This window comes from Peromyscus leucopus, chromosome 10 (assembly GCF_004664715.2).
Source record: "Peromyscus leucopus breed LL Stock chromosome 10, UCI_PerLeu_2.1, whole genome shotgun sequence".
NCBI classification, from domain to species: Eukaryota; Metazoa; Chordata; class Mammalia; order Rodentia; family Cricetidae; genus Peromyscus; species Peromyscus leucopus.
Genome location: NC_051071.1, coordinates 5,294,671 through 5,319,102, shown reverse-complemented (window position 1 = coordinate 5,319,102; position 24,432 = coordinate 5,294,671). Strand labels below are relative to the sequence as shown.

Genomic DNA, 24,432 nt, shown 5'->3' with positions numbered 1-24,432 from the left:
AGATAGATCTACCAGACTGAAACTTAACAAAGAAATAAAGGACCTAACAGATGTTATGACTCAAATGGACCTAATAGATATCTACAGAATATTCCATCCTAACACAAAAGAATATACCTTCTTCTCAGCACCCCATGGAACCTTCTCAAAAATTGACCACATGCTTGGACACAAAACAAATCTCAACAGATACAAAAAAATTGGAATAACCTCCTGTATCTTATCAGACCACCATGCCTTAAAGTTAGAACTCAATAACAACAAAAATTATAGAAAACCCACAAACTCATGGAAACTGAATAATGCCCACCTGAAACATCAATGGGTCAAGGAAGAAATAAAAACAGAAATTAAAGAGTTCCTAGAATTCAATGAAAATGAAAGTACAACATACCCAAACTTATGGGACACTATGAAAGCAGTGCTAAGAGGAAAATTCATAGCTCTAAATGCACACATAAAGAAGATGGAGCAATCCCATACCAATGAATTAACAGCACAACTGAAAGCTCTAGAACAAAAAGAAACAAACTCACCCAGGAGAAATAGACGCCAGGAAATAATCAAATTGAGGGCTGAAATCAACGAAATAGAAAACAAGAGAACAATACAAAAAATCAATGAAACAAAGAGTTGGTTCTTTGAAAAAATCAACAAGATAGACAAACCACTAGCCAAATTAACCAAAAGGCAAAGAGAGAGCACCCAAATTCACAAAATCAGAAATGAAAAGGGAGACATAACAACAGACAATGAGGAAATCCAGAGAATCATCAGATCATACTTCAAAAACCTGTACTCCACAAAAATGGAAAACCAGGAAGAAATGGACAATTTTCTGGATAAATACCAAATACCAAAATTAAATCAAGACCAGATAAACCATTTAAATAGACCAATAACCCCTAAAGAAATAGAAACAGTCATCAAAAGTCTCCCAACTAAAAAAAGCCCAGGACCAGATGGTTTCAGTGCAGAATTCTACCAGACTTTCAAAGAAGAACTAATACCAATCCTCTTCAAAGTGTTCCACACAATAGAAACAGAAGGAACACTACCAAACTCTTTTTATGAGGCTACAATTACCCTGATACCCAAACCACACAAAGATGCAACAAAGAAAGAGAACTACAGACCAATCTCCCTCATGAACATTGATGCAAAAATACTCAACAAAATATTGGCAAACCGAATCCAAGAATACATCAAAACAATCATCCATCACGACCAAGTAGGATTCATCCCAGGGATGCAAGGATGGTTCAACATACGGAAATCAGTCAATGTAATACACTATATAAACAAACTGAAAGAAAAAAACCACATGATCATCTCCCTAGATGCTGAAAAAGCCTTTGACAAAATCCAACACCCCTTCATGATAAAGGTCTTAGAAAGAATAGGAATACAAGGAACATTTCTAAACATAATAAAAGCAATTTATAGCAAGCCAACAGCAAACATCAAATTAAATGGAGAGAAACTCAAAGCGATACCACTAAATTCAGGAACAAGACAAAGCTGTCCACTCTCCCCATATTTATTCAATATAGTACTAGAAGTTCTAGCTAGAGCAATAAGACAACAAAAGGAGATCAAAGGGATACAAATTGGCAAGGAAGAAGTCAAACTTTCACTATTTGCAGATGATATGATAGTATACATAAGTGACCCCAAAAACTCTACCAGGGAACTTCTACAGCTGATAAACTCCTTCAGTAAAGTGGCAGGATACAAGATCAACTCAAAAAAATCAGTAGCCCTCCTATACACAAATGATAAAAGGGCTGAGAAAGAAGTCAGAGAAACATCACCCTTTACAATAGCCACAAATAATATAAAATACCTTGGGATAACACTAACTAAACAAGTGAAAGACCTTTTTGATAAGAACTTTAAATCCCTAAAGAAAGAAATTGAAGAAGATATCAGAAAATGGAAGGATCTCCCATGCTCATGGGTAGGTAGGATTAACATAGTAAAAATGGCAATCTTACCAAAAGCAATCTACAGATTCAATGCAATCCCCATCAAAATCCCAACACAATTCTTCACAGACTTGGAAAGAAAAATACTCAACTTTATATGGAAAAACAAAAGACCCAGGATAGCTAAAAGAATCCTATACGATAAAGCAACCCTTGGAGGCATCACCATCCCGGACCTCAAACTCTACTATAGAGCTATAGTAATAAAAACAGCTTGGTACTGGTATAAAAACCGACATATGGACCAATGGAATCGAATTGAAGACCCTGACATTAATCCATGCACATATGAACACCTGGTTTTTGACAAAGGAGCCAAAACTATACAATGGAACAAAGAAAGTATCTTCAACAAATGGTGCTGGCATAACTGGATGTCAATATGTAAAAGATTACAAATAGATCCATATCTGTCACCATGCACAAAACTCAAGTCCAAGTGGATCAAAGACCTAAACATAAATCCAGTTACACTAAACTTAATAGAAAAGAAAATAGGAAGCACTCTTGAACGCATTGGCACTGGAGACCATTTCCTAAATAAAACACCGACAGCACAGACCCTGAGCACAACCATTAATAAATGGGACCTCTCAAAACTGAGAAGCTTTTGCAGGGCAAAAGACACAGTCAATAAGACAAAAAGACAGCCAACAGATTGGGAAAAGATCTTCACCAACCCCACATCTGACAGAGGATTGATCTCCACAGTATATAAAGAACTCAAGAAACTAGACATCAAAGCACTGAACAGTCCAATTAAAAAATGGGCTAAAGAGCTAAACAGAGAATTCACAAAACAAGAACTACAAATGGCTGAAAGACATTTAAAGAAATGCTCAACATCCTTAATCATCAGAGAAATGCAAATCAAAACGACTCTGAGATACCACCTTACACCTGTTAGAATGGCTAAGATCAAAAACACCAATGACAACCAATGTTGGAGAGGATGTGGAGCAAAGGGAACACTCCTCCACTGTTGGTGGGAATGTAAACTTGTACAACCACTGTGGAAATCAGTATGGCGGTTTCTCAGAAAATTAGGAATCGAACTACCTCAAGACCCAGCCATACCACTCTTGGGCATATACCCAAAGAATGCTGATACATACCATAAAGATACATGCTCAGCTATGTTCATAGCAGCACTATTTGTAATAGCCAGAACCTGGAAACAACCTAGATGCCCATCAACGGAAGAATGGATGAAAAAAATGTGGTACATATACACAATGGAGTACTACTCAGCAGAGAAAAACAATGAAAGCATGAAATTTGCAGGCAAATGGATGGAACTAGAAAAAATCATCCTGAGTGAGGTAACCCAAACCCAGAAAGACAGTTATGGTATGTACTCACTCATTGGTGGATTCTAGATATAAAATGAACAATCAGACCACAACCCATAGATCCATAAAGGCTATATATATATTGAAAAAAAAATAGCCAAATGAATGGAAACACATGAACTATGAACCAAAGGCTGAGGGCTCCCAGCTGGATCAGGCCCTCTGAATAGGTGAGACAGTTGATTGGCTTGATCAGTTTGGGAGGCATCTAGGCAGTGGGACCAAGTCCTGTGCTCATTGCATGAATTGGCTGTTTGAAACCAGGAACTTATGCAGGGACACTTGGCTTAGTCTGGGAGGAAGGGACTGGACCTCCCTGGACTGAGTCTACCAAGTTGATCACAGTCCTCGGGGGAGGACTTGTCCTGGAGGAGGTGGGAATGGAGGGTGGGCTGGGGGTATGGGGAGGGCGTGGGAGGGGGGAGAATAGGGGAACCCATGGCTGATATGTAGAACGGAATGGTATTGTAAAATAAAAAATATATATCACAAAAAAAAAAAACACACACACACACACACAAAAAAAAAAAAAATTAGTATGGCATGGGTACCAATCAAGTAGAACAGATATTCAACCAATCAGCACAGCTTCCAGTTCTTGTGGTGAATCACTGAGCTGTGTCTCCAATCTCTGGTTCTGAAATGGAGTCCATGCAAACTCAGGTTGCCTTTGAACTTGGTATATAGCTGAGATTGGTCTAAACCTGCAATTGTCCTGTCTCTGCCTCCTGAATACTGGGATTAAAAGTGTGCTTCATCACATTTTACAGAGTTGGCTCCTTGTGAAGGGCCCAAGGAGTCTTTTCTGTGTCTCTTCACATCCTCTCCATGTGTATCTGTGTCCACATTCTATCCTTATAAATATGCTGGTTAGCTGGACATGGTGACACTCCACAGGCTGAGGCAGAGTTACACAGAGTCACAGGCCAGCCTCAGAGTGAGGCTGACTCGTGTGTGTGTGTGTGTGTGTGTGTGTGTGTGTTACAATATATAAAACACATACAATATGTAAATATATAATAATAAACATATATTGGTATTACATCTCATGTATATATATGTATTACATCACTCATACTGAATTAGAGTTCACCCACTTTAATTTGACTATGTCTTCAAATAAGGTCACGTTCTGTTGTACTGTGGGTTAAGACTTCAGCATGTAAATTTGGGGAGAACATAATCCAGACACAAACATTTTCCATTATATCACCAAAATAAAAAATAGTACCAGAGCCGGGTGGTGGTGGCGCACGCCTTTAATCCCAGCACTCGGGAGGCAGAGCCAGGCAGATCTCTGTGAGTTCAAGGCCAGCCTGGACTACCAAGTGAGTTCCAGGAAAGGCGCAAAGCTACACAGAGAAACCCTGTCTCGAAAAACCAAAAAAAAAAAAAAAAAAAAGTACCAGGCACAAAATAACTGTTCAATGAACAGTTGGTGATTGAATCTATCTTAGGCAAACCTAAAATTTTCATATTTGATGTTAATCTTATGAATTCACTTTACTCTAGCTTACATTCACAAAATTATGTAACAGGTTTTGGGATTTTTCACAAAGCAAACACATCTGTATAACTAACCCCCACATGATGAGATAGAACCTTCCCAGAATATTCCAGCCTCCTGTCCTCCCAAAGGTAGCTACTCAACTTCTTGTGCCATTAATGACTTTTTTCCTGATTTTGAATTTTAAGTAAATAATGCATTCTACTTTCTTTTGTTTTTCACTTTTTTTAAATTTTAACAGGTGTATTTATAATTGTTATAAAGTTGAACTGTTGAACTGTGTTCACTGAAACATTTTGCTTGCATTAATGCTTTACATCTTGCATTTATATTAAAAATTCACACACAAATGAAAATGGAAAAACTGCTAATACCTGATTTCTGTCCCCTATTTTCCACTCGCAATCATATACTTAGGTACCTTTTGACCCCATGAAAAAAATATCTAACATTCAGAACTACTGATAACAGGAAGAAGAGGAAAAAAATTTTGAGAATGAAATGTTTCCCCTCATAGTGGACTCTTAAGCACGTTCTCCGTGTATGCGGCATGCTAGCTGGGTATCTTTTGGCATAATTGTTACACGTTTGGCATGGATAGCACACAGGTTGGTATCTTCAAAAAGGCCAACCAGATAGGCCTCACTTGCCTCCTGCAAAGCACCAATAGCTGCACTCTGGAAGCGCAGATCTGTTTTGAAGTCCTGAGCAATTTCTTGCACCGGACGCTGGAAGGGGAGCTTGTGAATCTGAAGTTCAGTGGACTTCTGATAACGTCTGGTTTCACCGAGTGCCACAGTACCAGGCCTGTAACGATGAGGTTTCTTCACCCCTCCAGTAGAGGGCGCACTCTTGCGAGCGGCTTTAGTAGCCAGTTGTTTCCTGGGTGCCTTACCACCGGTGGATTTGCGGGCAGTCTGCTTTGTACGAGCCATGGTATGGGCACCTCCTTACTTACCCCGCTTCTCCTTCGGCTGGAGCTCTGCAAGCGAGAGGCGGTGCTGGCGTTAGAAAGCGGCAGCGGCGCGGCGGCTGCGAACACCTGTTTTTTTACTTTTTGTGAGATTTTTCCATATTGTTTATGGTTGTAGTTGTTCATTCTCATTTCTCCATTCTATAAGTGTGCTACCATTACTCCATAAATAGACCTGTAAGTTTTTTCCAGTGTGGATCTATACAGTGTTCTTATAGTCACTCTTCATGGCTTGGCTGTGAAATCTGCATGCATTTATTCTTCTTTGTTTTTTCAAGTTCTTTGGGGGTATGTGTTTTTATATATATAATATTATATATATATATATATTCTCATAAGTAGGTATAATTTTGTTAGCATTTAGGACTTTACTTAAGTAAATACTAGATTAACAAATGACTATTAATCACTTTTAAAACACTTAGCTAATTAATTAATTATGTATGTGTGTAGTTTGAATGAAATTGACCCCCATAAGCTCATAGGGAGTGGCACTATTAAGATGTGTGGCCTTGCTGAAGTAGGTGTGGCCTTATGGAGGAAGTGTGTCACTGAGTCTCATATATGCTCAAGTCACACCCAGTGTCTCAGACCACTTCCTGTTGCCTGTGCAAGATGAGGAACTCTGAGTTACCACTCCAGCACCATGTCTGCCTGCACACTACCATGTCCCACCATGACAATAATGGACTGAACCTCTGAACTGCAAGCTACCCAGTTAAATGTTTTCCTTTATAAGAGCTGCTGTGGTCATGGTGTCTCTTCACAGCAATAGAAACTCTAAGACAGTGTGTGTGTGTGTGTATGTGTGTGTGTGTGTGTGTGTGTGTGTGCGCGCACATGTGTATGGATGCATGTGCACTTGTGTGATCTTGTTATGTGGAGACCGAGGACGGCCTTGGGTGTTGACTTTGTGTTTTCTGAGACGATATTCCTTACTGACATGGTGCTCACGAAGTGGGCTACACTGGCTGGCCAGCGAGCCTCAGGGACTCACTCGTCAGTTTCCCCACAATTCAGGTGACTAGAATCATGTTAGACTGCTAACACGTAAGTTAGAAGTCTTACTAGTTGCTATCTGAATTTGCTGTAATGCACAGAATGTCCACAACACATCAACTTCATTCACTCCTTGGGGGGAAAAGCTCTTTGCAAAGTTAAATCAGTGAATAGCTACTAGATATACAAAGTTATCAATAACAAATAGTTATAATTGGTTGTGTTCTTTAGTAAAAAAACTACGTTCATCATACACACACACACACACACACACACACACACACACACACACACACACGTCCTGGACCTGGGAGGATGGCGTAGCTGGTAAAGTGATTTCTGTGGGAGCGTGAGAACTTGAGTTTGGACGGTTAACACTTAAAGTAAAAAGCCAGGTGTAGCCCAGTCCTGGGGTGGCAGAAATGGAGTGTCCTAGGGCTTGCTGACTAGGTAATCTCGCCAAAGTAGTGGACTCCAGCTTCAGCAGAGACCCTGTCTCAACGAATATTAAAGTGGGAATGACCCATGTCTACCTCTGACCTCCACATGCACACACAAAATATATTCTTAGTTATGTGTTTCATTTTGTTTCTTTCTGTCAGCATTTACTGGTACCCCCACAGCCTTGTAAATCCATGTAGTATCTCCTTGCTGTTCCCAAGTATCTATGGGGGTACAATACTAGTGTAAGTTAGTAAGACTTCACACTCAGGCATGGGAACCAGGACTTACTGGAAGGACAGTTAAGGTCCAGCCATCAAGCCGGATTATGGACTTGACATGACTCACTTAGAAGCTGGAAAGTAGATTCAGCATTTGTAGTCCTTGGTGGGAGTGAGCTTGGCTGGCATCCACTCCAAGGATATCTTTGGCTTTGTTATGGTGCAGCAACAAGGCTCTTATCTCTGGGCTTCCAACCTTCAGAACTGTGAGCCCTGAATTTCTGTTCACTCTAACTTACCCAGACAGCCGCATACATCACAGCATCACAGAGTCAGCCACATCACTCTTCAGCTCTGGTTGCGCATGTCCAGAAGGGCAACAACAAATCTCTGTCTGCTCCGAGAACTTTTCTTTTGCCACACACATTCACATTTGCCCTCCCATGGGGATGGAACCAGGGCCTTGCACATGCAGAGTATGTGCTACCTCTGAGCAACAACCTCAGCCCCATGTTCATACATTTTCAGAGCACAGAACCAACTGTGAGAAATTAGTCTTCACCTGGGGACTGGACTTGCAATCGTCTTAGTCAAGCTGCTTAAAAAGCCATGCATTTACAAGGTGATGCAAGGGTTTTGAATTGCAGGCTTGATCTGGAAATGTCTGCATGCTATGCTTTTGCCCAGCTGCCTGGGAAGTGAGCTTGGCCACTGAGCATAACAGCTAAAAGGTTTGCACTGACGTAAGGTCATTAAAGGAAGGGAAAGCCCCGGCCGGCAGTGAGGCCCAGGCCCTCAGGTGGCAGCACAGCAGCAGCGCTGCCCCAACATTGGAGAACACACCTCTGTCTCTGAGTGTTAGTGCCTCCCTTTCTTATTCTTGTTTGTTTGTTTGTCCCCAACATTGGAGAACACACCTCTGTCTCTGAGTGTTAGTGCCCCCCTTTCTTATTCTTTTTTGTTTGTCCCCAACATTGGAGAACACACCTCTGTCTCTGAGTGTTAGTGCCTCCCTTTCTTATTCTTGTTTGTTTGTTTGTCCCCAACATTGGAGAACACACCTCTGTCTCTGAGTGTTAGTGCCCTCCTTTCTTATTCTTTTTTGTTTGTCCCCAACATTGGAGAACACCACCTCTGTCTCTGAGTGTTAGTGCCCCCCTTTCTTATTCTTTTTTGTTTGTCCCCAACATTGGAGAACACACCTCTGTCTCTGAGTGTTAGTGCCCCCCTTTCTTATTCTTTTTTGTTTGTTTTGTTTTTTTTTCAAGACAGGGTTTCTCTGTGTCACTTTGGAGCCTGTCTTGAAACTCATTCTGTAGTCCAGGCTGGCCTTGAACTCACAGAGACCCACCTGGCTCTGCCTCCCAAGTGCTGGGATTAAAGGTATGTGCCACCACCGCCTAGTCCCTTTCTTATTCTTTTTTTTTTTTTTTTTTTTTTTTTGGAGTTGAGGACCGAACCCAGGGCCTTGCACTTGCTAGGCAAGTGCTCAACCACTGAGCTAAACCCCTAACCCCCGTTTTCCCCCTTTCTTATGTATCTATTTTTTTTTTTCTAAGACAGGTTCTCTCTATGTAGCCCTGGCTATCCTGGAGCTCACTATGTAGACCAGGCTGGCCTCACATTCATAGAACTATGACTACCTCTGCCTCCTGAGTGTTGAGCTTGAAGGTGTGCGCCACCACCGCTTAGCTTCGCTCGTCTTTCCTTTGCCAAGGTGTTCACTGGAGGGGGTGGAAGGAAAGAGAACGAAAGGGAGAAAACTTTTTAATGTAGTTTGTCGGTATCAATTTTTCCCATATTTTGTCTACTTTCTTGCATGTATATCCAGGTCCCAGATGATAGTTTGTAATGTAGGAGATGGTCTGTGTGCAATCTAGATCATATCACTAGCAGCAGATACCATACAAAGGCACACTTGTCCTAAACCCAGGTGACACAGAGATCAAACTAGACACCAGTAGGATTATGGTTATTTCATTATATGAGTTGTGATCCATGAAAGATTGCTTATGAAATGAAAATCTTATAAATGAAAAAAGTTTACTTTTAACTCACGTGTATCTGTCTGTCTGTGGGAATCTATGTCAAATGAATGCAGGTACCTAAGGAGGTTGGAAGGGTCACAAGAAGGTATCAGGTCTCCTGGAGCTTGAATTACAGGCAGTTGGGAGCTGGAAAAAGAACTCTAGACCTCTAGAAGGGTGGGAATTGCTGATCCATCTCTCCAGCCTATATATGAAATTTTAATAACATCGAAAGAGTCTTTTTGAAGAAATCTGCCTGGAAATTCTCTGAAACCAGCCACCAACTCCTAGTCTGTCTGCCTGTAATGTTAGGTTTCCCTAATACAAAAGGGATAGCCAGGGTGAAAGCCAGGCTGCAGCACTCTGCTCTCTCTGCCTGGGCGCTGGAACACTAATAGTTCTGAAGCATCACCTTAGGAAGTCACTTATAGACCTTGAGCATCTGTAGAGCGAAGACAGAGCTGTTGAGAGGAAGTGCGTCCTGGTGCACAATCAAAGGATGTGCATTTAGGATGAATGATTTTTTTTTTAATGTTCAGATTAAACATAGGGCCTTGTGTGTGCTGAATGCTTGACCACTGAATTATCTCACCAGCCCAGGAATCAACCATTTTGAGACAATAATTTGCTGATGGTGGTGACTGTGAAGGCTGACACTGGTTTAATGAGAAAAGTTGTAAAAGGAGTTATGTGTGCATGTGTGCTTGCGTGTGTGTGTGTGTGTGTGTGTGTGTGTGTGTGTGTGCATGCTTGCGTGTGTGTGTGTGTGTGTGTGTGTGTGTGTGTGTGTGTGTGTGTACATGTGCTTTCGTGTGTGCTTGTGTGTGTGCACGGAGGCCAGAGGACAGCCTTGAATGTTGTTCATCCGCAGGTGTTCTCCACCTTGTTTTTTGAGACAGTCTCTCAGTGGCCTGAGGCTCACCTAAGTAGACTAGGCTGGCTGGCCAGTGAGTCCCGAGGATGCCCCTGACTCAGTCTTGGGATTGTGAGCACATGCCAGCACACCTGTCTTTTAATAGGGTCTGAGGATTGAACTAAGGTCCTCATGTTTAAGAAGCAAGCACTCTAACACTTTACCAACTGAGTGCATATAAAAAAGCCATGTGTGCTGGCATGTGCCGGCAACCCCAGCTGGGCCACAGTGAGGGTGATCTTGAACTTTTTACCACCCCATCTCCATCTCCAGGTACTCTGATACAGATGTACACACCGAGGTTTCTAGTGCTAGGCAAGCGCTCTACCAGCTGAGTTATGCATCAGTCTAAAAGTAGTTATTCTTAAGAACTCAAAATCAACTCATTTCTCTCCTGTGTCATACAATTTTAGTTGTTTCTGGGTACAGGAAGGGGAGGCCTCAAGACCATGTAACACCCAAAGTGGCTACTCAACAACTCTTTCTTGATTACCTACTAAAAACAAATAAGGCATCGTGTATAACTTGTGGATACTTGAACTCCCAAGTGAAGTTCCAGACGACTGTAATCCAGATAGCGAAAGTGGAAAGGGATGCTCGGTAGCCGGCACTAAGACCTTTCTCTGGGTAGGGCTTACTAGAATATATTACAAATTTGACTTGATAGATGGCAGCAGAAATGCCAGCAAACTAGCAGTTCAAATTTTGTTCTGTTTTGTTGAGACAGTCTCACACTGTAGCTCAGGCTGGCTTCAAACTCACCACTCTTCCTGGCTCAATCTCCACTGTACTGGTTCTAGTTGTGAGCTACTGAGTCTGGCTTCTTGAATTTTTATGGGGGGAAAAATGAGGCCTTGTTCTCGTTAGTCATATATTTTGAAGTTCTTTTTTGTTTGTTTGTTTGTTTGTTTGTTTTGGTTTTTCGAGACAGGGTTTCTCTGTGTAGCTTTGCACCGTTCCTGGAACTCGCTCTGTAGCCCAGGCTGGCCTCGAACTCACAGAGATCCGTCTGGCTCTGCCTCCCGAGTGCTGGGATTAAATAAAGGCGTGCACCACCCCCGCCTGGCCCTGAAGGCCTTCTTGTAATATTCTGTGAATATGTGTGAAATTTTGCCTGTGTGCCTGTGCACCATGTACCTACAGTTTCCAAAGAGGCCAGACGAGGGCGCCAGATCCCCCGGAACTGGAGGGGTGGCAGTGAGCTGCCACGCTGGGGCGGGGAACAGAACCCAGGTCGTCTTAACTGCGGAACCATCAATCCAGCCTTTTTGTCGTATTTTTTTTTAAAATATGGGTTTCCTGGCGGGGAGCTTGGACACTGTGAAGACTATTCTTGAGGACTGGTATTCTTAGGAAGCCGATCCTTTAAAGAAAAAGGTTACCCTATATAACCCTATATAAATATTTTAACATTCTAGCATTTTTTTCTTTTTTTCTTTGTAGTTTTGTAGTAGTTCTGGAACTCACTCTGTATACCAGGCTGGCCTCGAACTCACAGAGATCCGCCTGCCTCTGCCTCCCGAGTGCTGGCATTAAAGGTGTGTGCCACCACCGCCCCACCAGTTTTTTCTTAAAGAGTGTGTGTGTGTGTGTGTGTGTGTGTGTGTGTGTGTGTGTGTGTGCGCGCGCTTGTGGAGGTCTCATGACAACTTTGTGGGGATAGTTTTTCTCTTTCCTCCTTCAGGTGGGTCCATATTTGGGTTCCAAAGGACTCGGCAGAAGCCAGGTCTCAGGATGGCAAGGTGAGGTCCTTTACCTGCTGAGCGGCTCATGGGTGCTAGCGTTGGGTGCTGACTTCTTCCTTTAAACCAAGGATGGGAATGCGGCGAGTGGTGCGAACTCTCAGGAGGACACTGATTTCTAAACAGAATTTCCTTCTTTTTTCTTTTTTTTTCTTTCTTTCTTTCTTTTTTTTTTTTTTTTTTTTGTTTTTTTGTTTTGTTTTGTTTTGGTTTTTTTTCGAGACAGGGTTTCCCTGTGTAGCTTTTCGCCTTTCCTGGAACTTGCTTGGTAGGCCAGGCTGGCCTTGAACTCACAGAGATCCGCCTGGCTGTGCCTCCCGAGCGCTGGGATTAAAGGCGTGCGCCACCACCGCCCGGCAAGAATTTCTTTTCAAGGTGCATCAAAGGCCACACTGGCACTGACCCCTGGTCCCCATGAAGCTATCCTACACTGTCTCCAACATGTAACAGGCTCCTGCTTTGGCTGACCTTATTGTCTGTGCTATTTGAATTGATGCAAAGGCTGAAAAGTTACCGCTCATGTCATATCTGTAGCTTTGACATTTTTCACATGTGCTGGCTAGACAACTTGGCTAGAGTCAGTAGAGAAGAGGGATCTTTAATTGAGAAAAAGACTCCAAAGATTGGGCTGTAAGCCAGGCAGTGGTGGAGCACACCTTTAATCACTCAGTAGGCAGAGGCAGGAGGATCTCTGTGAGTTCAAGGCCAGCCTGGTCTACAAACTGTGTTCTAGAACAACCAGGGCTACCCAGAGAAACCTTGTCTCGAAAAAACAAAAAAACCAACCAAACAAAAAAGATCAGCTGTAAGAAAACCACTATTTTTCTTAGTTAGTGATTGATGTGGGAGGGCCCAACCCAATTGTGAGGAGGCTATCCCCTGGGCTGGCAGTCTTGACTTCTATAAGAAAGCAGGCTGAGCAAGCCATGGGGAGCAAGCCAGTGAGCTTTCTATAGCTCCTGAGTCAGCTCCTGCCTCCAGGTTCCTGCCCTGTTTAGGTTCCTGTCCTGACTTCCTCAGTGATGAACAGCAATGCTGAAGTGTAAGCCAAATAAACCCTTTCCTCCCAAGCTGCTTTGGTCTGGTGTTTCACTGCAGCATAGAAACCCTACCTGAGACACGTACTTAGGAAACAGTCCCCCATATTACACAAGGTTTGGGAAGGAGCCTGTGAACCAAAGATAAGCTTCCTATCCCCTCACGTTGGAATTTCCCTTGTCTTCTTTCTGAACTTCTGCTTCCACCGTGAACAGATAGTGAACTTGTCAGCTGAGCAGCTCACAACTTCTCCAAGCCAGCTGAGTGAAAGAAGAGAGGGAACAGAGTGCAATATTTCCTGGAAAAAGAATGCATTTGGAAGAACGTGGGATCATTTGTAAGATCCCTCAACCCCACTGTGACTGGCAGTCCTTTGCTGTGTGGGGCTTTGTGGTCTGCAGCATTTTTAGCAGCATTTGACCTCAATCTACTGAATGTCCTGTCTCTCCACCCAGAATGACCCTCAGAAAGTGCTGTACACCTTGCCAAATGGTTTTTGAACATTTGTATAAATTTTATAAATATATATAATCTCTACCAATCTCTACCAAGTTAAACATGATTTTTACTAGGTAGTTCTTCTGCAAAAAAGAATCAAAGATAGCAAAATAGGTAAGTACGCCTTCTGTGTTGTTTTCTTCTACATAATCACTAATGACTGTGCAGATCCACAAAACACTAGAAGTTAAACGCTGGCAAGCAAACAAATAATGCACAACTCAAAAGTCCAAACATCTCAGGGATGCTTGGCAGGAAACAAGTAAGGAATGTGCTGGCTGCCACAGGAACTGCCTGCCCTCTAAGCTCTGCAGGAGCCGCTAGCCCATGCACAGACTCCTCCCACCTTCTGACCTCGTTCCTGTCTCTCCAGTTAAGTGTCTCACAGTCCCTAGGCAGAGTGGCTTGTAAATGGTGACTTGTTAGCACACTGGAGAGGACTGGCATGCTGTTATACTGACCAACAGCAAAGCAAAGTTTGGAAGAGGCTCTTTGCTCTTCTCAGAAAGCTACAGTGGACATACGATTGAAGAGGTAACTTTTTACAGGAAAATAAAATCAGTCACCTGAAAGGAAATACTGTCAATGGATCATAAAGCATCTCTCTACAGAGAACCTTAATGTTTTCTGCCTTTGCGGAAGTTAAAGAGAAATTACTATGAAGTGTGAGGGGTTTAAGCTATATAGGGGGACATTTTTTAAAGGTTTATTTTAATTCTTTGGATTTATTTATTTATTTATTTATTTATTTATTTATTTTTGGTTTTTCGAGACAGGGTTTCTCTGTGTAGCTTTGTGCCTTTCCTGGGACTCACTTGGTAGTCCAGGCTGGCCTCGAACTCACAGAGATCCACCTGGCTCTGCCTCCCAAGTGCTGGGATTAAAGGCATGCACCACCACTGCCTGGCCGGATTTTTTTTTTACACATGTCTGAGCACTATCTGTGTGAAAGGCCTGCTGAGGCCAGACAAAGGTGTCCTGATACCCTGGAGGTAGAGTTATAGGTGGTTGTGAGCTACTATGTGGGCGCTGGGATTTAACTCGGGTCCTCGAGAAGAACAGAAAGTGCTCTTACCAACTGAGCCAACTCTCCAGCCCCTAAAGATTTATTTTATTTTAATGTATTTCTGCACATGTGTATGTGCATGTGCATGTATGTGCACATGAGTGCAAGTACCCTCAGAGGTCAGAGGTGTCAAAGCTCCTAGAGCTGGCATTGAACCAAGGCCATCTGCAAGAGCAGTATGTGCTCTTAACTGCTATGCCAGCCCCCAGGGGAGTGTGTGTGTGTGTGTGTGTGTGTGTGTGTGTGTGTGTATTTTCTTTTTCTTTTTTTTCTTTGAGACAGGGTTTCTCTGTGTAGCTTTGCACCTGTCCTGGAACTTGCTCTGTAGACCAGGCTGGCCTTGAATTCACAGAGATCCACCTGGCTCTGCCTCCCAAGTGCTGGGATTAAAGGCGTGTGCCACTACTGCCCGGTGAACATTTCTTATGGTTAAAGTTTATATGGAGTAGTTTGGAGATCATCTTTAAAGATCTTAAGAATTACCTGTACCTCTATCGGGCTGGTTGGTTGAGACAAGTGTGGTCCTACAAGTGAAAGAATTCAGCTCCACTGCTCTAGTGCTGTGAAGAGACACCATGACCACAACTCTTATAAAGAAAGCATTTCATTGGATGGCTTACAGTTAAGAGGTGGGACATGGCAGCATGTGGACAGACATGGTGCTGGAGAAGGAGCTGAGAGTGGAGAAGAAGCTACATTTGATTCAGAGGTGACAGAGAGTGAACTGAGACGCAGAGCATGGCTTGAGTGTGTATGAGCCCTCAAAGCCCACACCACAGTGACATATTTCCTCCAATGAGGCCACACCTACTCCAACAAAACCACATCTTCTAATAGTGCCGGTCCCTATATGAGCCCATGGGGGCCAATGACATTCAGACCACCACATCCCGTGACCCCGTACACATGTGGCTGGCAGTGTTGTGACACCTAACCAAATTCTCTAAAGAACTTGGGCCGGGCAGTGTTGCTGGAGGGCTTCTCTCCAGGTTCCACCAAACCCCGCAGTCCCACAATCCACGTATAAAATAATCACTCAGACACTTATAATACTTATAAACTGTATGGCCGTGGCAGGCTTCTTGTTAACTGTTCTTATATCTTAAATTAATCCATTTTTATAAATCTATACCTTGCCACGTGGCTGGTGGCTTACCGGCGTCTTTACATGCTGCTTGTCCTGGCAGTGGCTGCAGTGTCTCCCTCCTTTTTCCTGTTTCCCCAATTCTCCTCTCTCTTTGTCCCACCTATACTTCCTGCCTGGTCACTGGCCATCAGTGTTTTATTTATATAGAGTGATATCCACAGCAGGGCAGTGGTGGTGGACACTTTTAATCCCAGCACTTGGGAGGCAGGCAGATCTCTGTGAGTTTGAGGCCAGCTTTGTCTACAGAGTGAGTTCCAGGACAGGCTCCAAAGCAACACAGAGAAATCCTGTCTTAAGAAACAAGCAAACGGGCTGGAGAGATGGCTCAGAGGTTAAGAGCGCTAGCTGCTCTTCCAGAGGTCCTGAGTTCAATTCCCAGCAACCACATGGTGGCTCACAGCCATCTGTAATGATATCTTGTAGCTAGAGTTTTCCTGCCTGGCCCACAGTCAGGACAAATCTCTCTCACCTGCCAGTCCCACAGCTGCTCAGACCCAACCAAGTAAACACAGAGACTTATATTGCTTACAAACTGTATGGCCGTGGCAGGCTTCTTGCTAACTGTTCTTATAGCTTAAATTAGTCCATTTCCATAAATCTATACCTTGCCACATGGCTCGTGGCTTACTGGCATCTTTACATGCGGCTGGTCATGGCGGTGGCTGGTAGTGACTCCTTTTGCCTTCCTGTTCTTTCTTTTCTCCTCTCTGTTAGTCCCGCCTGAACTTCCTGCCTAGCCACTGGCCGATCAGTATTTTATTTATTGACCAATCAGAGCAACACATTTGCCATACAGAACATCCCACAGCAAGATCTGGCACCCTCTTCTGGCCTGCAGGGATGCATGCAGACAGAACATTGTATACATAATAAATAAATAAATAAATCTTTAAAAAACAAACAAGCAAACAAACAAACCCCAAAACAAACAAACAAAACAACAACAACAAAAAAACAACTTGGGCCATGTTCTTTCACAGGTGGACATTGTCTGGCCGGCCTCTGTACATTTATGGAATAGCTAGTGTGGGGGTCAGGCTCCTTCAAAAGGTCTTAGAGATGACTTGGGAACAGGCTGTTTATAGGGAATTTTCTTGGTATCAACACTGTGGAAGGGGAGAAAAGGAAGCAGGATCGGAATTCAGAAAAGTTTAGCTTTGAGAAGTAGTTCCAACAAAAACTGAGGGCACAGAATACTCAGGGGCCTCTCTGAAGTGTCTCCAGATGGCCATGGGCTGGATCTTTATGCTTCTGTGCCAGTGGATGGGGCTGCCACCAGAAGGCACAACCTTGGGCGGGAATGCTATGGCCAGCGTCTTCCCGAGTCCCTCCTCCTGTGCTTCTGGAAGGGGCCTTAGGGGAGGTCACAGCTCCCACCACCAAGCTTCCGCTGCTCTCCGTTTTCCTTGTCTTCACCCTTTACTCATTCAAGAGTCGTTCTACCCTCTCATTCCCACCCAGCCTTTTACCGTTCCAGTATGCAGAATCAACACAGAATCAACAATCTTCCTTGCTTCCCTCTGCGGCAAGCAAAGTGTGAAGGCTATTTCCCCGCCCCTTGGAGTTTTAACATTAAACATTATTCTTTTAGTGGCTATGCAGTCCTCTGTAAACACCTCCAGGTGAATTCTCACAGCAATAGGTGCAGCCACAGACACTGGGCTGGGTAGGCTCAGGCTCTAGTTTGCAAGTTGTGGATCGAATCCCATTCCTTCATCAGCTCTCTAAAACAGGGGAAGGCTAAATAAGAAATCTCTATCATCCTTTCTACCCCAGCGTTTAAGAACCTCCTTTCCCAATTCCATGCAAGATGTGGGGTTAGTTGTGGTATAATGTGGCGTTGGGTGGTGCTAGCTAGAGCACTGGAAGGCAGTCAGATCTGAGGACTGCCCTGAGCTTGCCTGGAGCTCATGAGCGAGGCTAAGCAGGAGCGCGGGAGGACTGACTCACACTGATTGGGAACGCTCAGGGAGCCTTCCTGTCCTGGTGGCGTCATTCTGTCCTCCTTAGCGCCCTTTTTCCTTTGCAGTTCTGGGGACAGAACCCAGGGCCTTGGGCATGCAGGGGATCAGACAGGAGCTCTGCCACTGAGTGACATCCAGCGCTTCCTTTGCGTTGATCTGAAATGGATTTTAGTCAGCACTGCTGACGTTTCCTTGGTAGACTTTTGTCGTGTTGTCCCCCCCCCTTGCTTTCTGGATGAGACTGAGCACACACACATTGCCCTTGGCAGATGCTCACAGTCAGGGAGGTCAGGTCTTCTCTGTTCTGGGCTGCTGGTTTTGTTCAGTAAGGACAGACCATGACAAATGAGCCACCGAGTACACACACCACAGAGGAAGAAGCTGGAGAGAGGAGGCTGGTGGGAAAGTGACCTTGTGCATTCAGAGAGCAGAGCTGTACTTGTGTAGTACATGGTCAGGCATGGTCACTTCTCTAGGGAGCACATTTCTTCTGAGGTGTGGCAAGTAGACTAGATGTGAACCTGCTCTCGGCCCCGACTAGGTGTGAACCCGATCCTGGGCCTAGACCACTCCTAGTCAGGAGCATAGGGACCGGCATCAGCGAGCACCTCCCAGACCTGCCCATCCTCCTCCATAACTGCCCAAGTCATCTGAATCCAAAGGTCTGTTTATTTGCCCCGAGGTCCTCAAGAGACAGTGTTTGGCTACGGTTGTTTCCCCTGGTCTGTGCCAGGCCCTCAGTAAATAAACATGGGATGAGGTCACAGGAGCCCCCGAGTGGTGTGGCAGAGAAGGCTACAGTGACCAGGAGGGTGAACAGGAAAGAGCAGAGACTCTGGAGCACCCACAACAGACGCCTCTCCTGTTGGGAGAGAAGGCGCCATTTCTTTAGCATTGAAAACTGAGGGCAGAGGCAGCGTTTTGAGGAAGGGTCGCTGGAGACCTACTGCTGGGGAAAATTCCTAACGGTCTTGTCGTTCTCGAGTGAGTGGGCTTGACTTGTCCAAAACAAGGCAAAGATAAAGCAAAACAAACACGTACACAAAGCAACGCTCCCCCACCCCCACCCCCGACTCTCAATGGTGCCCTAGTTACACAGCCAGAAGAACAAAGACGTGATTTAAGCGCCTTGAAATTGGAATAGCTATTGCCCAATACAGGGGATCAGCAGAATCATTACATTCCAGAAAATGCGGAGCCTCAGAGGCTTCTCTGTACTCTTCCATCCTGATGTCAGATTGCTGGCAGCCCACGTTGAGTTGCTTTATAAGAATGTGCTGCTAGGCCTCTGCCCCCAGGGGGGTGAGGGGGAGGAAGGGCGAGCTCTTTTTGCCTGGAATTTGAAAGCATTGGACACTTTGGTCTCAGCTCCTGTAAGGCCTGAGGGTGGGGCTGATCTTTTCAGCCAATTAGATGCAAATGTATCTCCATGACCAAGGAAGGAAAGGGCAGCAAAAGGACCACAAGCTGGAGGTCCTGAGGGGTGTGAACCTGTCAGTTAGGGGCCAGACAGAAAACCAGACTTTGTCTCAAATGCTTAAGACGTCAATAAAAGGATGCCTGTGAATGTATGTAGATAGTGTTAGAGGGACAAGTAAGCAATGTGGAGGTGCCCAGAGACTTTCATCCGTGGGAAATTATTACCTTCCTAGGTTGAAAGGACAGAAGAGGGAACGAGAGCCTGAACCTGAGCCACTGAATGAGTCTATAGAAAGAGGAGACTCTGGAAGCTGTCATCACTTGGGGACAGGTGACTATGGACTCCTGTCAGAAACAAGCCACCAACCAGGGAGGGATTGGGAAGAAGTCCTCTCCCTACTCCCCCTGCTGGGTACCTCCCTAGGACCAAGTGGCAGCTAGTGTATTTCTCAAGGATCAGCCATGTGGGAGCTGAACCTGCAAGACGTGGGATAAATGAATGGCCAGTGCTGGGGGCTACAGAAATGGCTCGGTAGTTAAGAGTACTTACTGCTCTTCCAGAGGACCCGTGGCTTACAATGAACTGTCATTCTAGCACTATAGAATCCAACGTCCTCTTCTGACCTCTGCAAGCATCTGCACACACATGCTCGCTCTCTCTTCTCTCTCTCTCTCTCTCTCTCTCTCTCTCTCTCTCTCTCTCTCACACACACACACACACACACACACACACACACAACACACTCACACAGCTAAAGTCTAACCAGTAGTATGTTAATAAATTATATAACTATCAAATATTATTTACAGCAAACATTTCCTAAGCCAGGCCTGGTGGTAAAGGCTGAGACAGGGAGATTACAAATTCCAGGCCAGTCTGGGCTACAAATCAAATTCAAGGTTAGCCGGTTAACTTATTGAAACCCTGTCTCAAAATAAAAAAAAAAAAAAAAAAAAAAAAGGTTTAAAAAGGATGGATGAAGTGGCTCAGTAACAGAGTGCTTACCCAGCACTCAGAAGGCCCACACCCCAGCACCAATGGCAAACGTATTTACACATGTCACATTCCCTCCTCAGTGTTATCCTGTAGAGCAGCAGATCTAGGATTCCTTGGAATGCAAGAGACTAATGAACTGAGGGCACTTATATGATAGCATATCTATAGTTGGCATTTTCTTTGGGCCTCCAACTAGCTCCCAAATAAAGACACAGAGACTTATTAGTTATGAATGCTTGACCTTAGCATTGGCTTGTCCCACTAGCTCTTATAACTCAATTTAACCCGTTTCCCTTCATCTACGTTTTGCCTTGTGACTTTTTACCTTCCTTTCATTCTGTACGCTCTACTTTCATGCTTCCTCTATGTCTGTCTGTCTGGCCGCTAGAGTCCCCCTGTCATCCTTTTTTCCTTCTTCCCCTGAGTCTAAATTCCTCCTCCTTACTCTCCCTGCCTGGAAGTCCCTCCTATTCCTCCTCCGCTATTGGCCATTCAGCTTTTTATTAGATGAATCAGTGCCTTTGGCAGGCAAGGTGAAATGGCAGCACATCTTTACATAGTTAAATAATTGTAAGACATCTTAACATAAATATTCCACAACACATGTCAAGCTGATGAGCTGAAAAAGAGAAGTATGGAGAACCTATCAGTAGCTAAAGGAGGCCAACCCTGCCTCTGAATAGAGTAGAACAGAAGCCCCTGGGGTAGTCATATGAACACTTGTCCTCTCTACCCTGTGTGAATTTCCCACATTTGCATTTTCTATCTTGTACACAGGAAGTTGCCTTCTGCCCATGAAGTGAGCTCATGAGAAGTCCCGTGGGACTATGCTGCTTAGAGTTTGTCACTGGGAAAAGTGACCTCTGAGGCAGTTTCTTGATTAATGATTGATGTGAGAAGACCCAGCCCACGGTGTGAGGTGCCACCCCGGGGCAGGTGGTCCCAGGTTGTATAAGAAGTAGGCTGAGCAGCACACAGGAACAAGTAAGTGGTGTTCCTCCATGGTCTCTGCTTCAGTTCCTGTCTCCAGGTCCTGCCTTGGCTTTCCTCCACCACAGACTGTAACCTGTGAACTAAAATCAAACAAACAAAACCTCTTTCTTCTCTAAGCTGCTTTTGGTTTTATCACAGCAACATAAACGTAACTAGGCCAGGGGCCCTCAGAAGAGCATGGGAGCTATGTGGCTGAGCGCTGTGTCTCCAAGTCCTCGGAGCTATAAACCTCCATTGGTTGTTGTCCTGACTCGGTGGTGGAGTACTCATAAGCAAGCTGGAATGGCCCTCCAGTGACTTGGGGCAACTAGGGAGCGGGCAACAGACACTGACGTTAGTCTATTTTACTGTGAGGTAATCCAGGAAGGAATAGACATTTGATCCGAAATGCAAGGTCTGCCACCATATAAATACTTCATCACCCGAGTCCTCACCGAGCTGAGGCAGGCACAGGACTTGGGTGTCTCCTCTCAGATGGCCCAAGAGTCCACTCAGGGAAGAGAGAGGAAGGGAGTGGCGCCTGAGACCCCAGAGGAGATGGGAAAGCGATTAGGAGCAGTGGTTAGGGGTCAGGGTTCCCCTTCATGACCACCGTCTGCCTTCCGAGTGACTCGGCTAAGTCAACTTTTCTGTGTTTTAATTCTGTCAACTACAAGTAGAAATGACTTCTCAGCCCAGCTCTAGTGCCGTTTTCTTGTTGCGAAGATCAAACGTGAGGGACGGCACATGAAGATGGAAATGGCAGAGCAAAGGGAGGCAGAACGGCGCCGCCAGTATGCCGGTGATTTAAGAAAATGCCCCGACGGGACCTGAGCCTATCTATCTCAGCTGCTTTTATCTGTTTATTTAGAAGATGTTTCAGGAGTGCCTACTCTACAAGAAACTCACTTTCTGCCTATGGATTGGCAAGCCTCGGTAGTTCTCCACGTACAAGGTCTGATCTTTGGAGGTTTTATTTTCACCCCTGCTCTCTAAGTACAGCAGGGCTATAGGAGAAATCTGAGGTAACGCATTGGCCGAAGCGTGAGTCCCCCATTCACGACCTCGAGTTTTATTGGCATTGTGCCTCTTTTTTTTTTTTTTTTTTTTTTTTTTTGCCTAAGGAGCTGCAGGCTGGGTCTGCCTGGGGAGTAGGGACATTGTGCAGCTCTCTAGGGTGTCATGGCAACCACACAAGGCACCCATGTGCCAGGGAGATCACGTCAGATTGTACTTTAAAGTATGTCAGCTGTGGCCTGGGTAGGGAAAAAAACCTTTCCCCATTCTGTGAGGAGGGGACAGAAGAAGCCCGTAGGCATCATGGGTACAGCCCAGGCTATCAGCAGGGATTCATTCATCGGTGGGGACTTTGTACTTCACTAAGTGGCACCTCTGCCAGCCAGTTGCTCAGAAGCCAGGGTTCAGGAGGAAAAAGTCACACATCCATGCCATCATTTATTAGATGTTGGGACTTGTTTTAGATGTTAGACTCCGATGTAAACGGATATTTATGTCGGGACTGTCAGCTCCCCAGTAATGACACAGAAACTTATTAAGACCGATAGCTTAGGCTTGTTCCTGACTAGTTCTTATGCTTAAATTAACCCATATCTTTTAATCTATGCTCTTTATGTGACTCAGTTACCTTTACTCTGTGCTCTCCATGATGCTTCCTCTGCATCTGGCTGGCGACTCCTCCCTTGTTCTTCCCAGCATCCTGTGTGCCTGAAAATCCTGCCTAGGTGTAGACCATCAATCAGCTTTTTATCAAACCAGTCAGAATGACACATCTTCACACAAAAAAGATTATTCCACAACACTCTGAGAAAGAATCAAAGGAGCCAAGGGCTCTCCCTTGGTAGGGCAGTTCAGGAACCCCTGCCCGTCTCAAAGGGGCCCTCCTGAGCTGGCTAACCCCACACTGTCTCCGTGTCCCCAGCCCATGGCCTTCTTCATAAATTCATGTTCTAGGTACCCACCAGGTACATGTGTTACCTGATGAGAAGCAGCCTGATCAGAAGAAAACTGCTTCTAAACTATTACCACGGAAGTATAAACTAGTGTTCTCTCTCACTGTAATGAAGAAAGAAGAGAAATTCGAGGCAGAGTCTTAGGAAGCTGATGTCTCTTGGTACTTTCAAAATGTGACCCAGCTCCAAGGTTCCAAGAAGAGGTGCTGGTGAGGAAACTCCATAGGGCTACCCTCCCACCATGCTCTTTCCTTTAGAAGGCCAAGGACTCAATGGCATCTCGAATATTTGCTAATAGTCCCTAACCATTAGCACTTCTGCGTCTATATCCACTTGCCCTGCTTTCTGGCTGTTCCCACATCTAGCCTCCTTATTGCTTCACACACTGTGGACTAGGAGGCTGAGCAGATGTGTCTAGTGTCTGCGTGGGCAGTCATGGATGACGTGAGCCATACTGAGGGTGACTGACAGGCCTTCAGGGGCTTGTCTTCAGCTTCTTTCTGCAGAGGTGCTTGAAGACTGTGTAGAGACGGCATGCTCCGTGTTTGTCTCTCGTTTCTCAGCCCCTGGGTACTGTTCTGGTCTAGAGAGCTCTTACCAGTGCTGCAGAGGGCAGTGGCTGCCAGGTTCCTGAAGGAGAGACCCATTGGTTGGCTGTTTTCCTAGGTGCAGAACTGGCTGCCCGTTCAATATTGATTTTTACACTGTCCTCTAATCACACTGCATTATTCTGCAAGGGCCAGGGTCTTTGTAGAGATCTTAACTTAAATGTTTGGCTTCGGAAGCTGCCGATTCTGACCCCCTTTCCTTAGGTTGACTGGGGCACCTAACTTGTCGTTATTACCGTCTAAGCTGAAAAGGTCTGAGAAGGGCATCCACGTTTATAATTTGCTAGCACAGCAATTTGGCTTTGACTCTTAACATTGCTTCAATCTTGGAGTATGTGGTGTGAGGACTCTTCTTATTCGAAGATAATATATTTGCATCAGAGACCTACAGAATACAATTGAAATACCCTCTGGAGATGCGACCTACTATATTTGGAAGTAGAAATAAAGGTTAGCAGGCACATTTTACTTTGTGAAATTAGCACTACATAGAAACTGTTGGAAGCATTTGATGATTATGAAAGAAGTCAGGATCTTGAGAAACAGGTCTGTAAAAGTCTTAAAAGTGAGCTGTGTATTTAGTAAATACT

At 44.6% G+C, this 24,432-nt stretch overlaps 1 protein-coding gene across 1 annotated transcript; it reads right to left on the bottom strand.

Moving 5' to 3' along the window:
- Positions 1-5,356: 5,356 nt before the first annotated feature.
- LOC114708323 (histone H3.3A-like) lies at positions 5,357-5,837 on the bottom strand. The gene has a single exon (XM_028891554.2). It carries the CDS (start codon positions 5,780-5,782, stop codon positions 5,372-5,374), a length of 411 nt encoding a protein of 136 aa, XP_028747387.1. The 5' UTR covers positions 5,783-5,837; the 3' UTR covers positions 5,357-5,371.
- Positions 5,838-24,432: the final 18,595 nt, after the last annotated feature.

Excerpts from the sequence above, each read along its gene's own strand:
- LOC114708323 (XM_028891554.2), bottom strand. The coding sequence starts at position 5,782 with ATGGCTCGTACAAAGCAGACTGCCCGCAAATCCACCGGTGGTAAGGCA.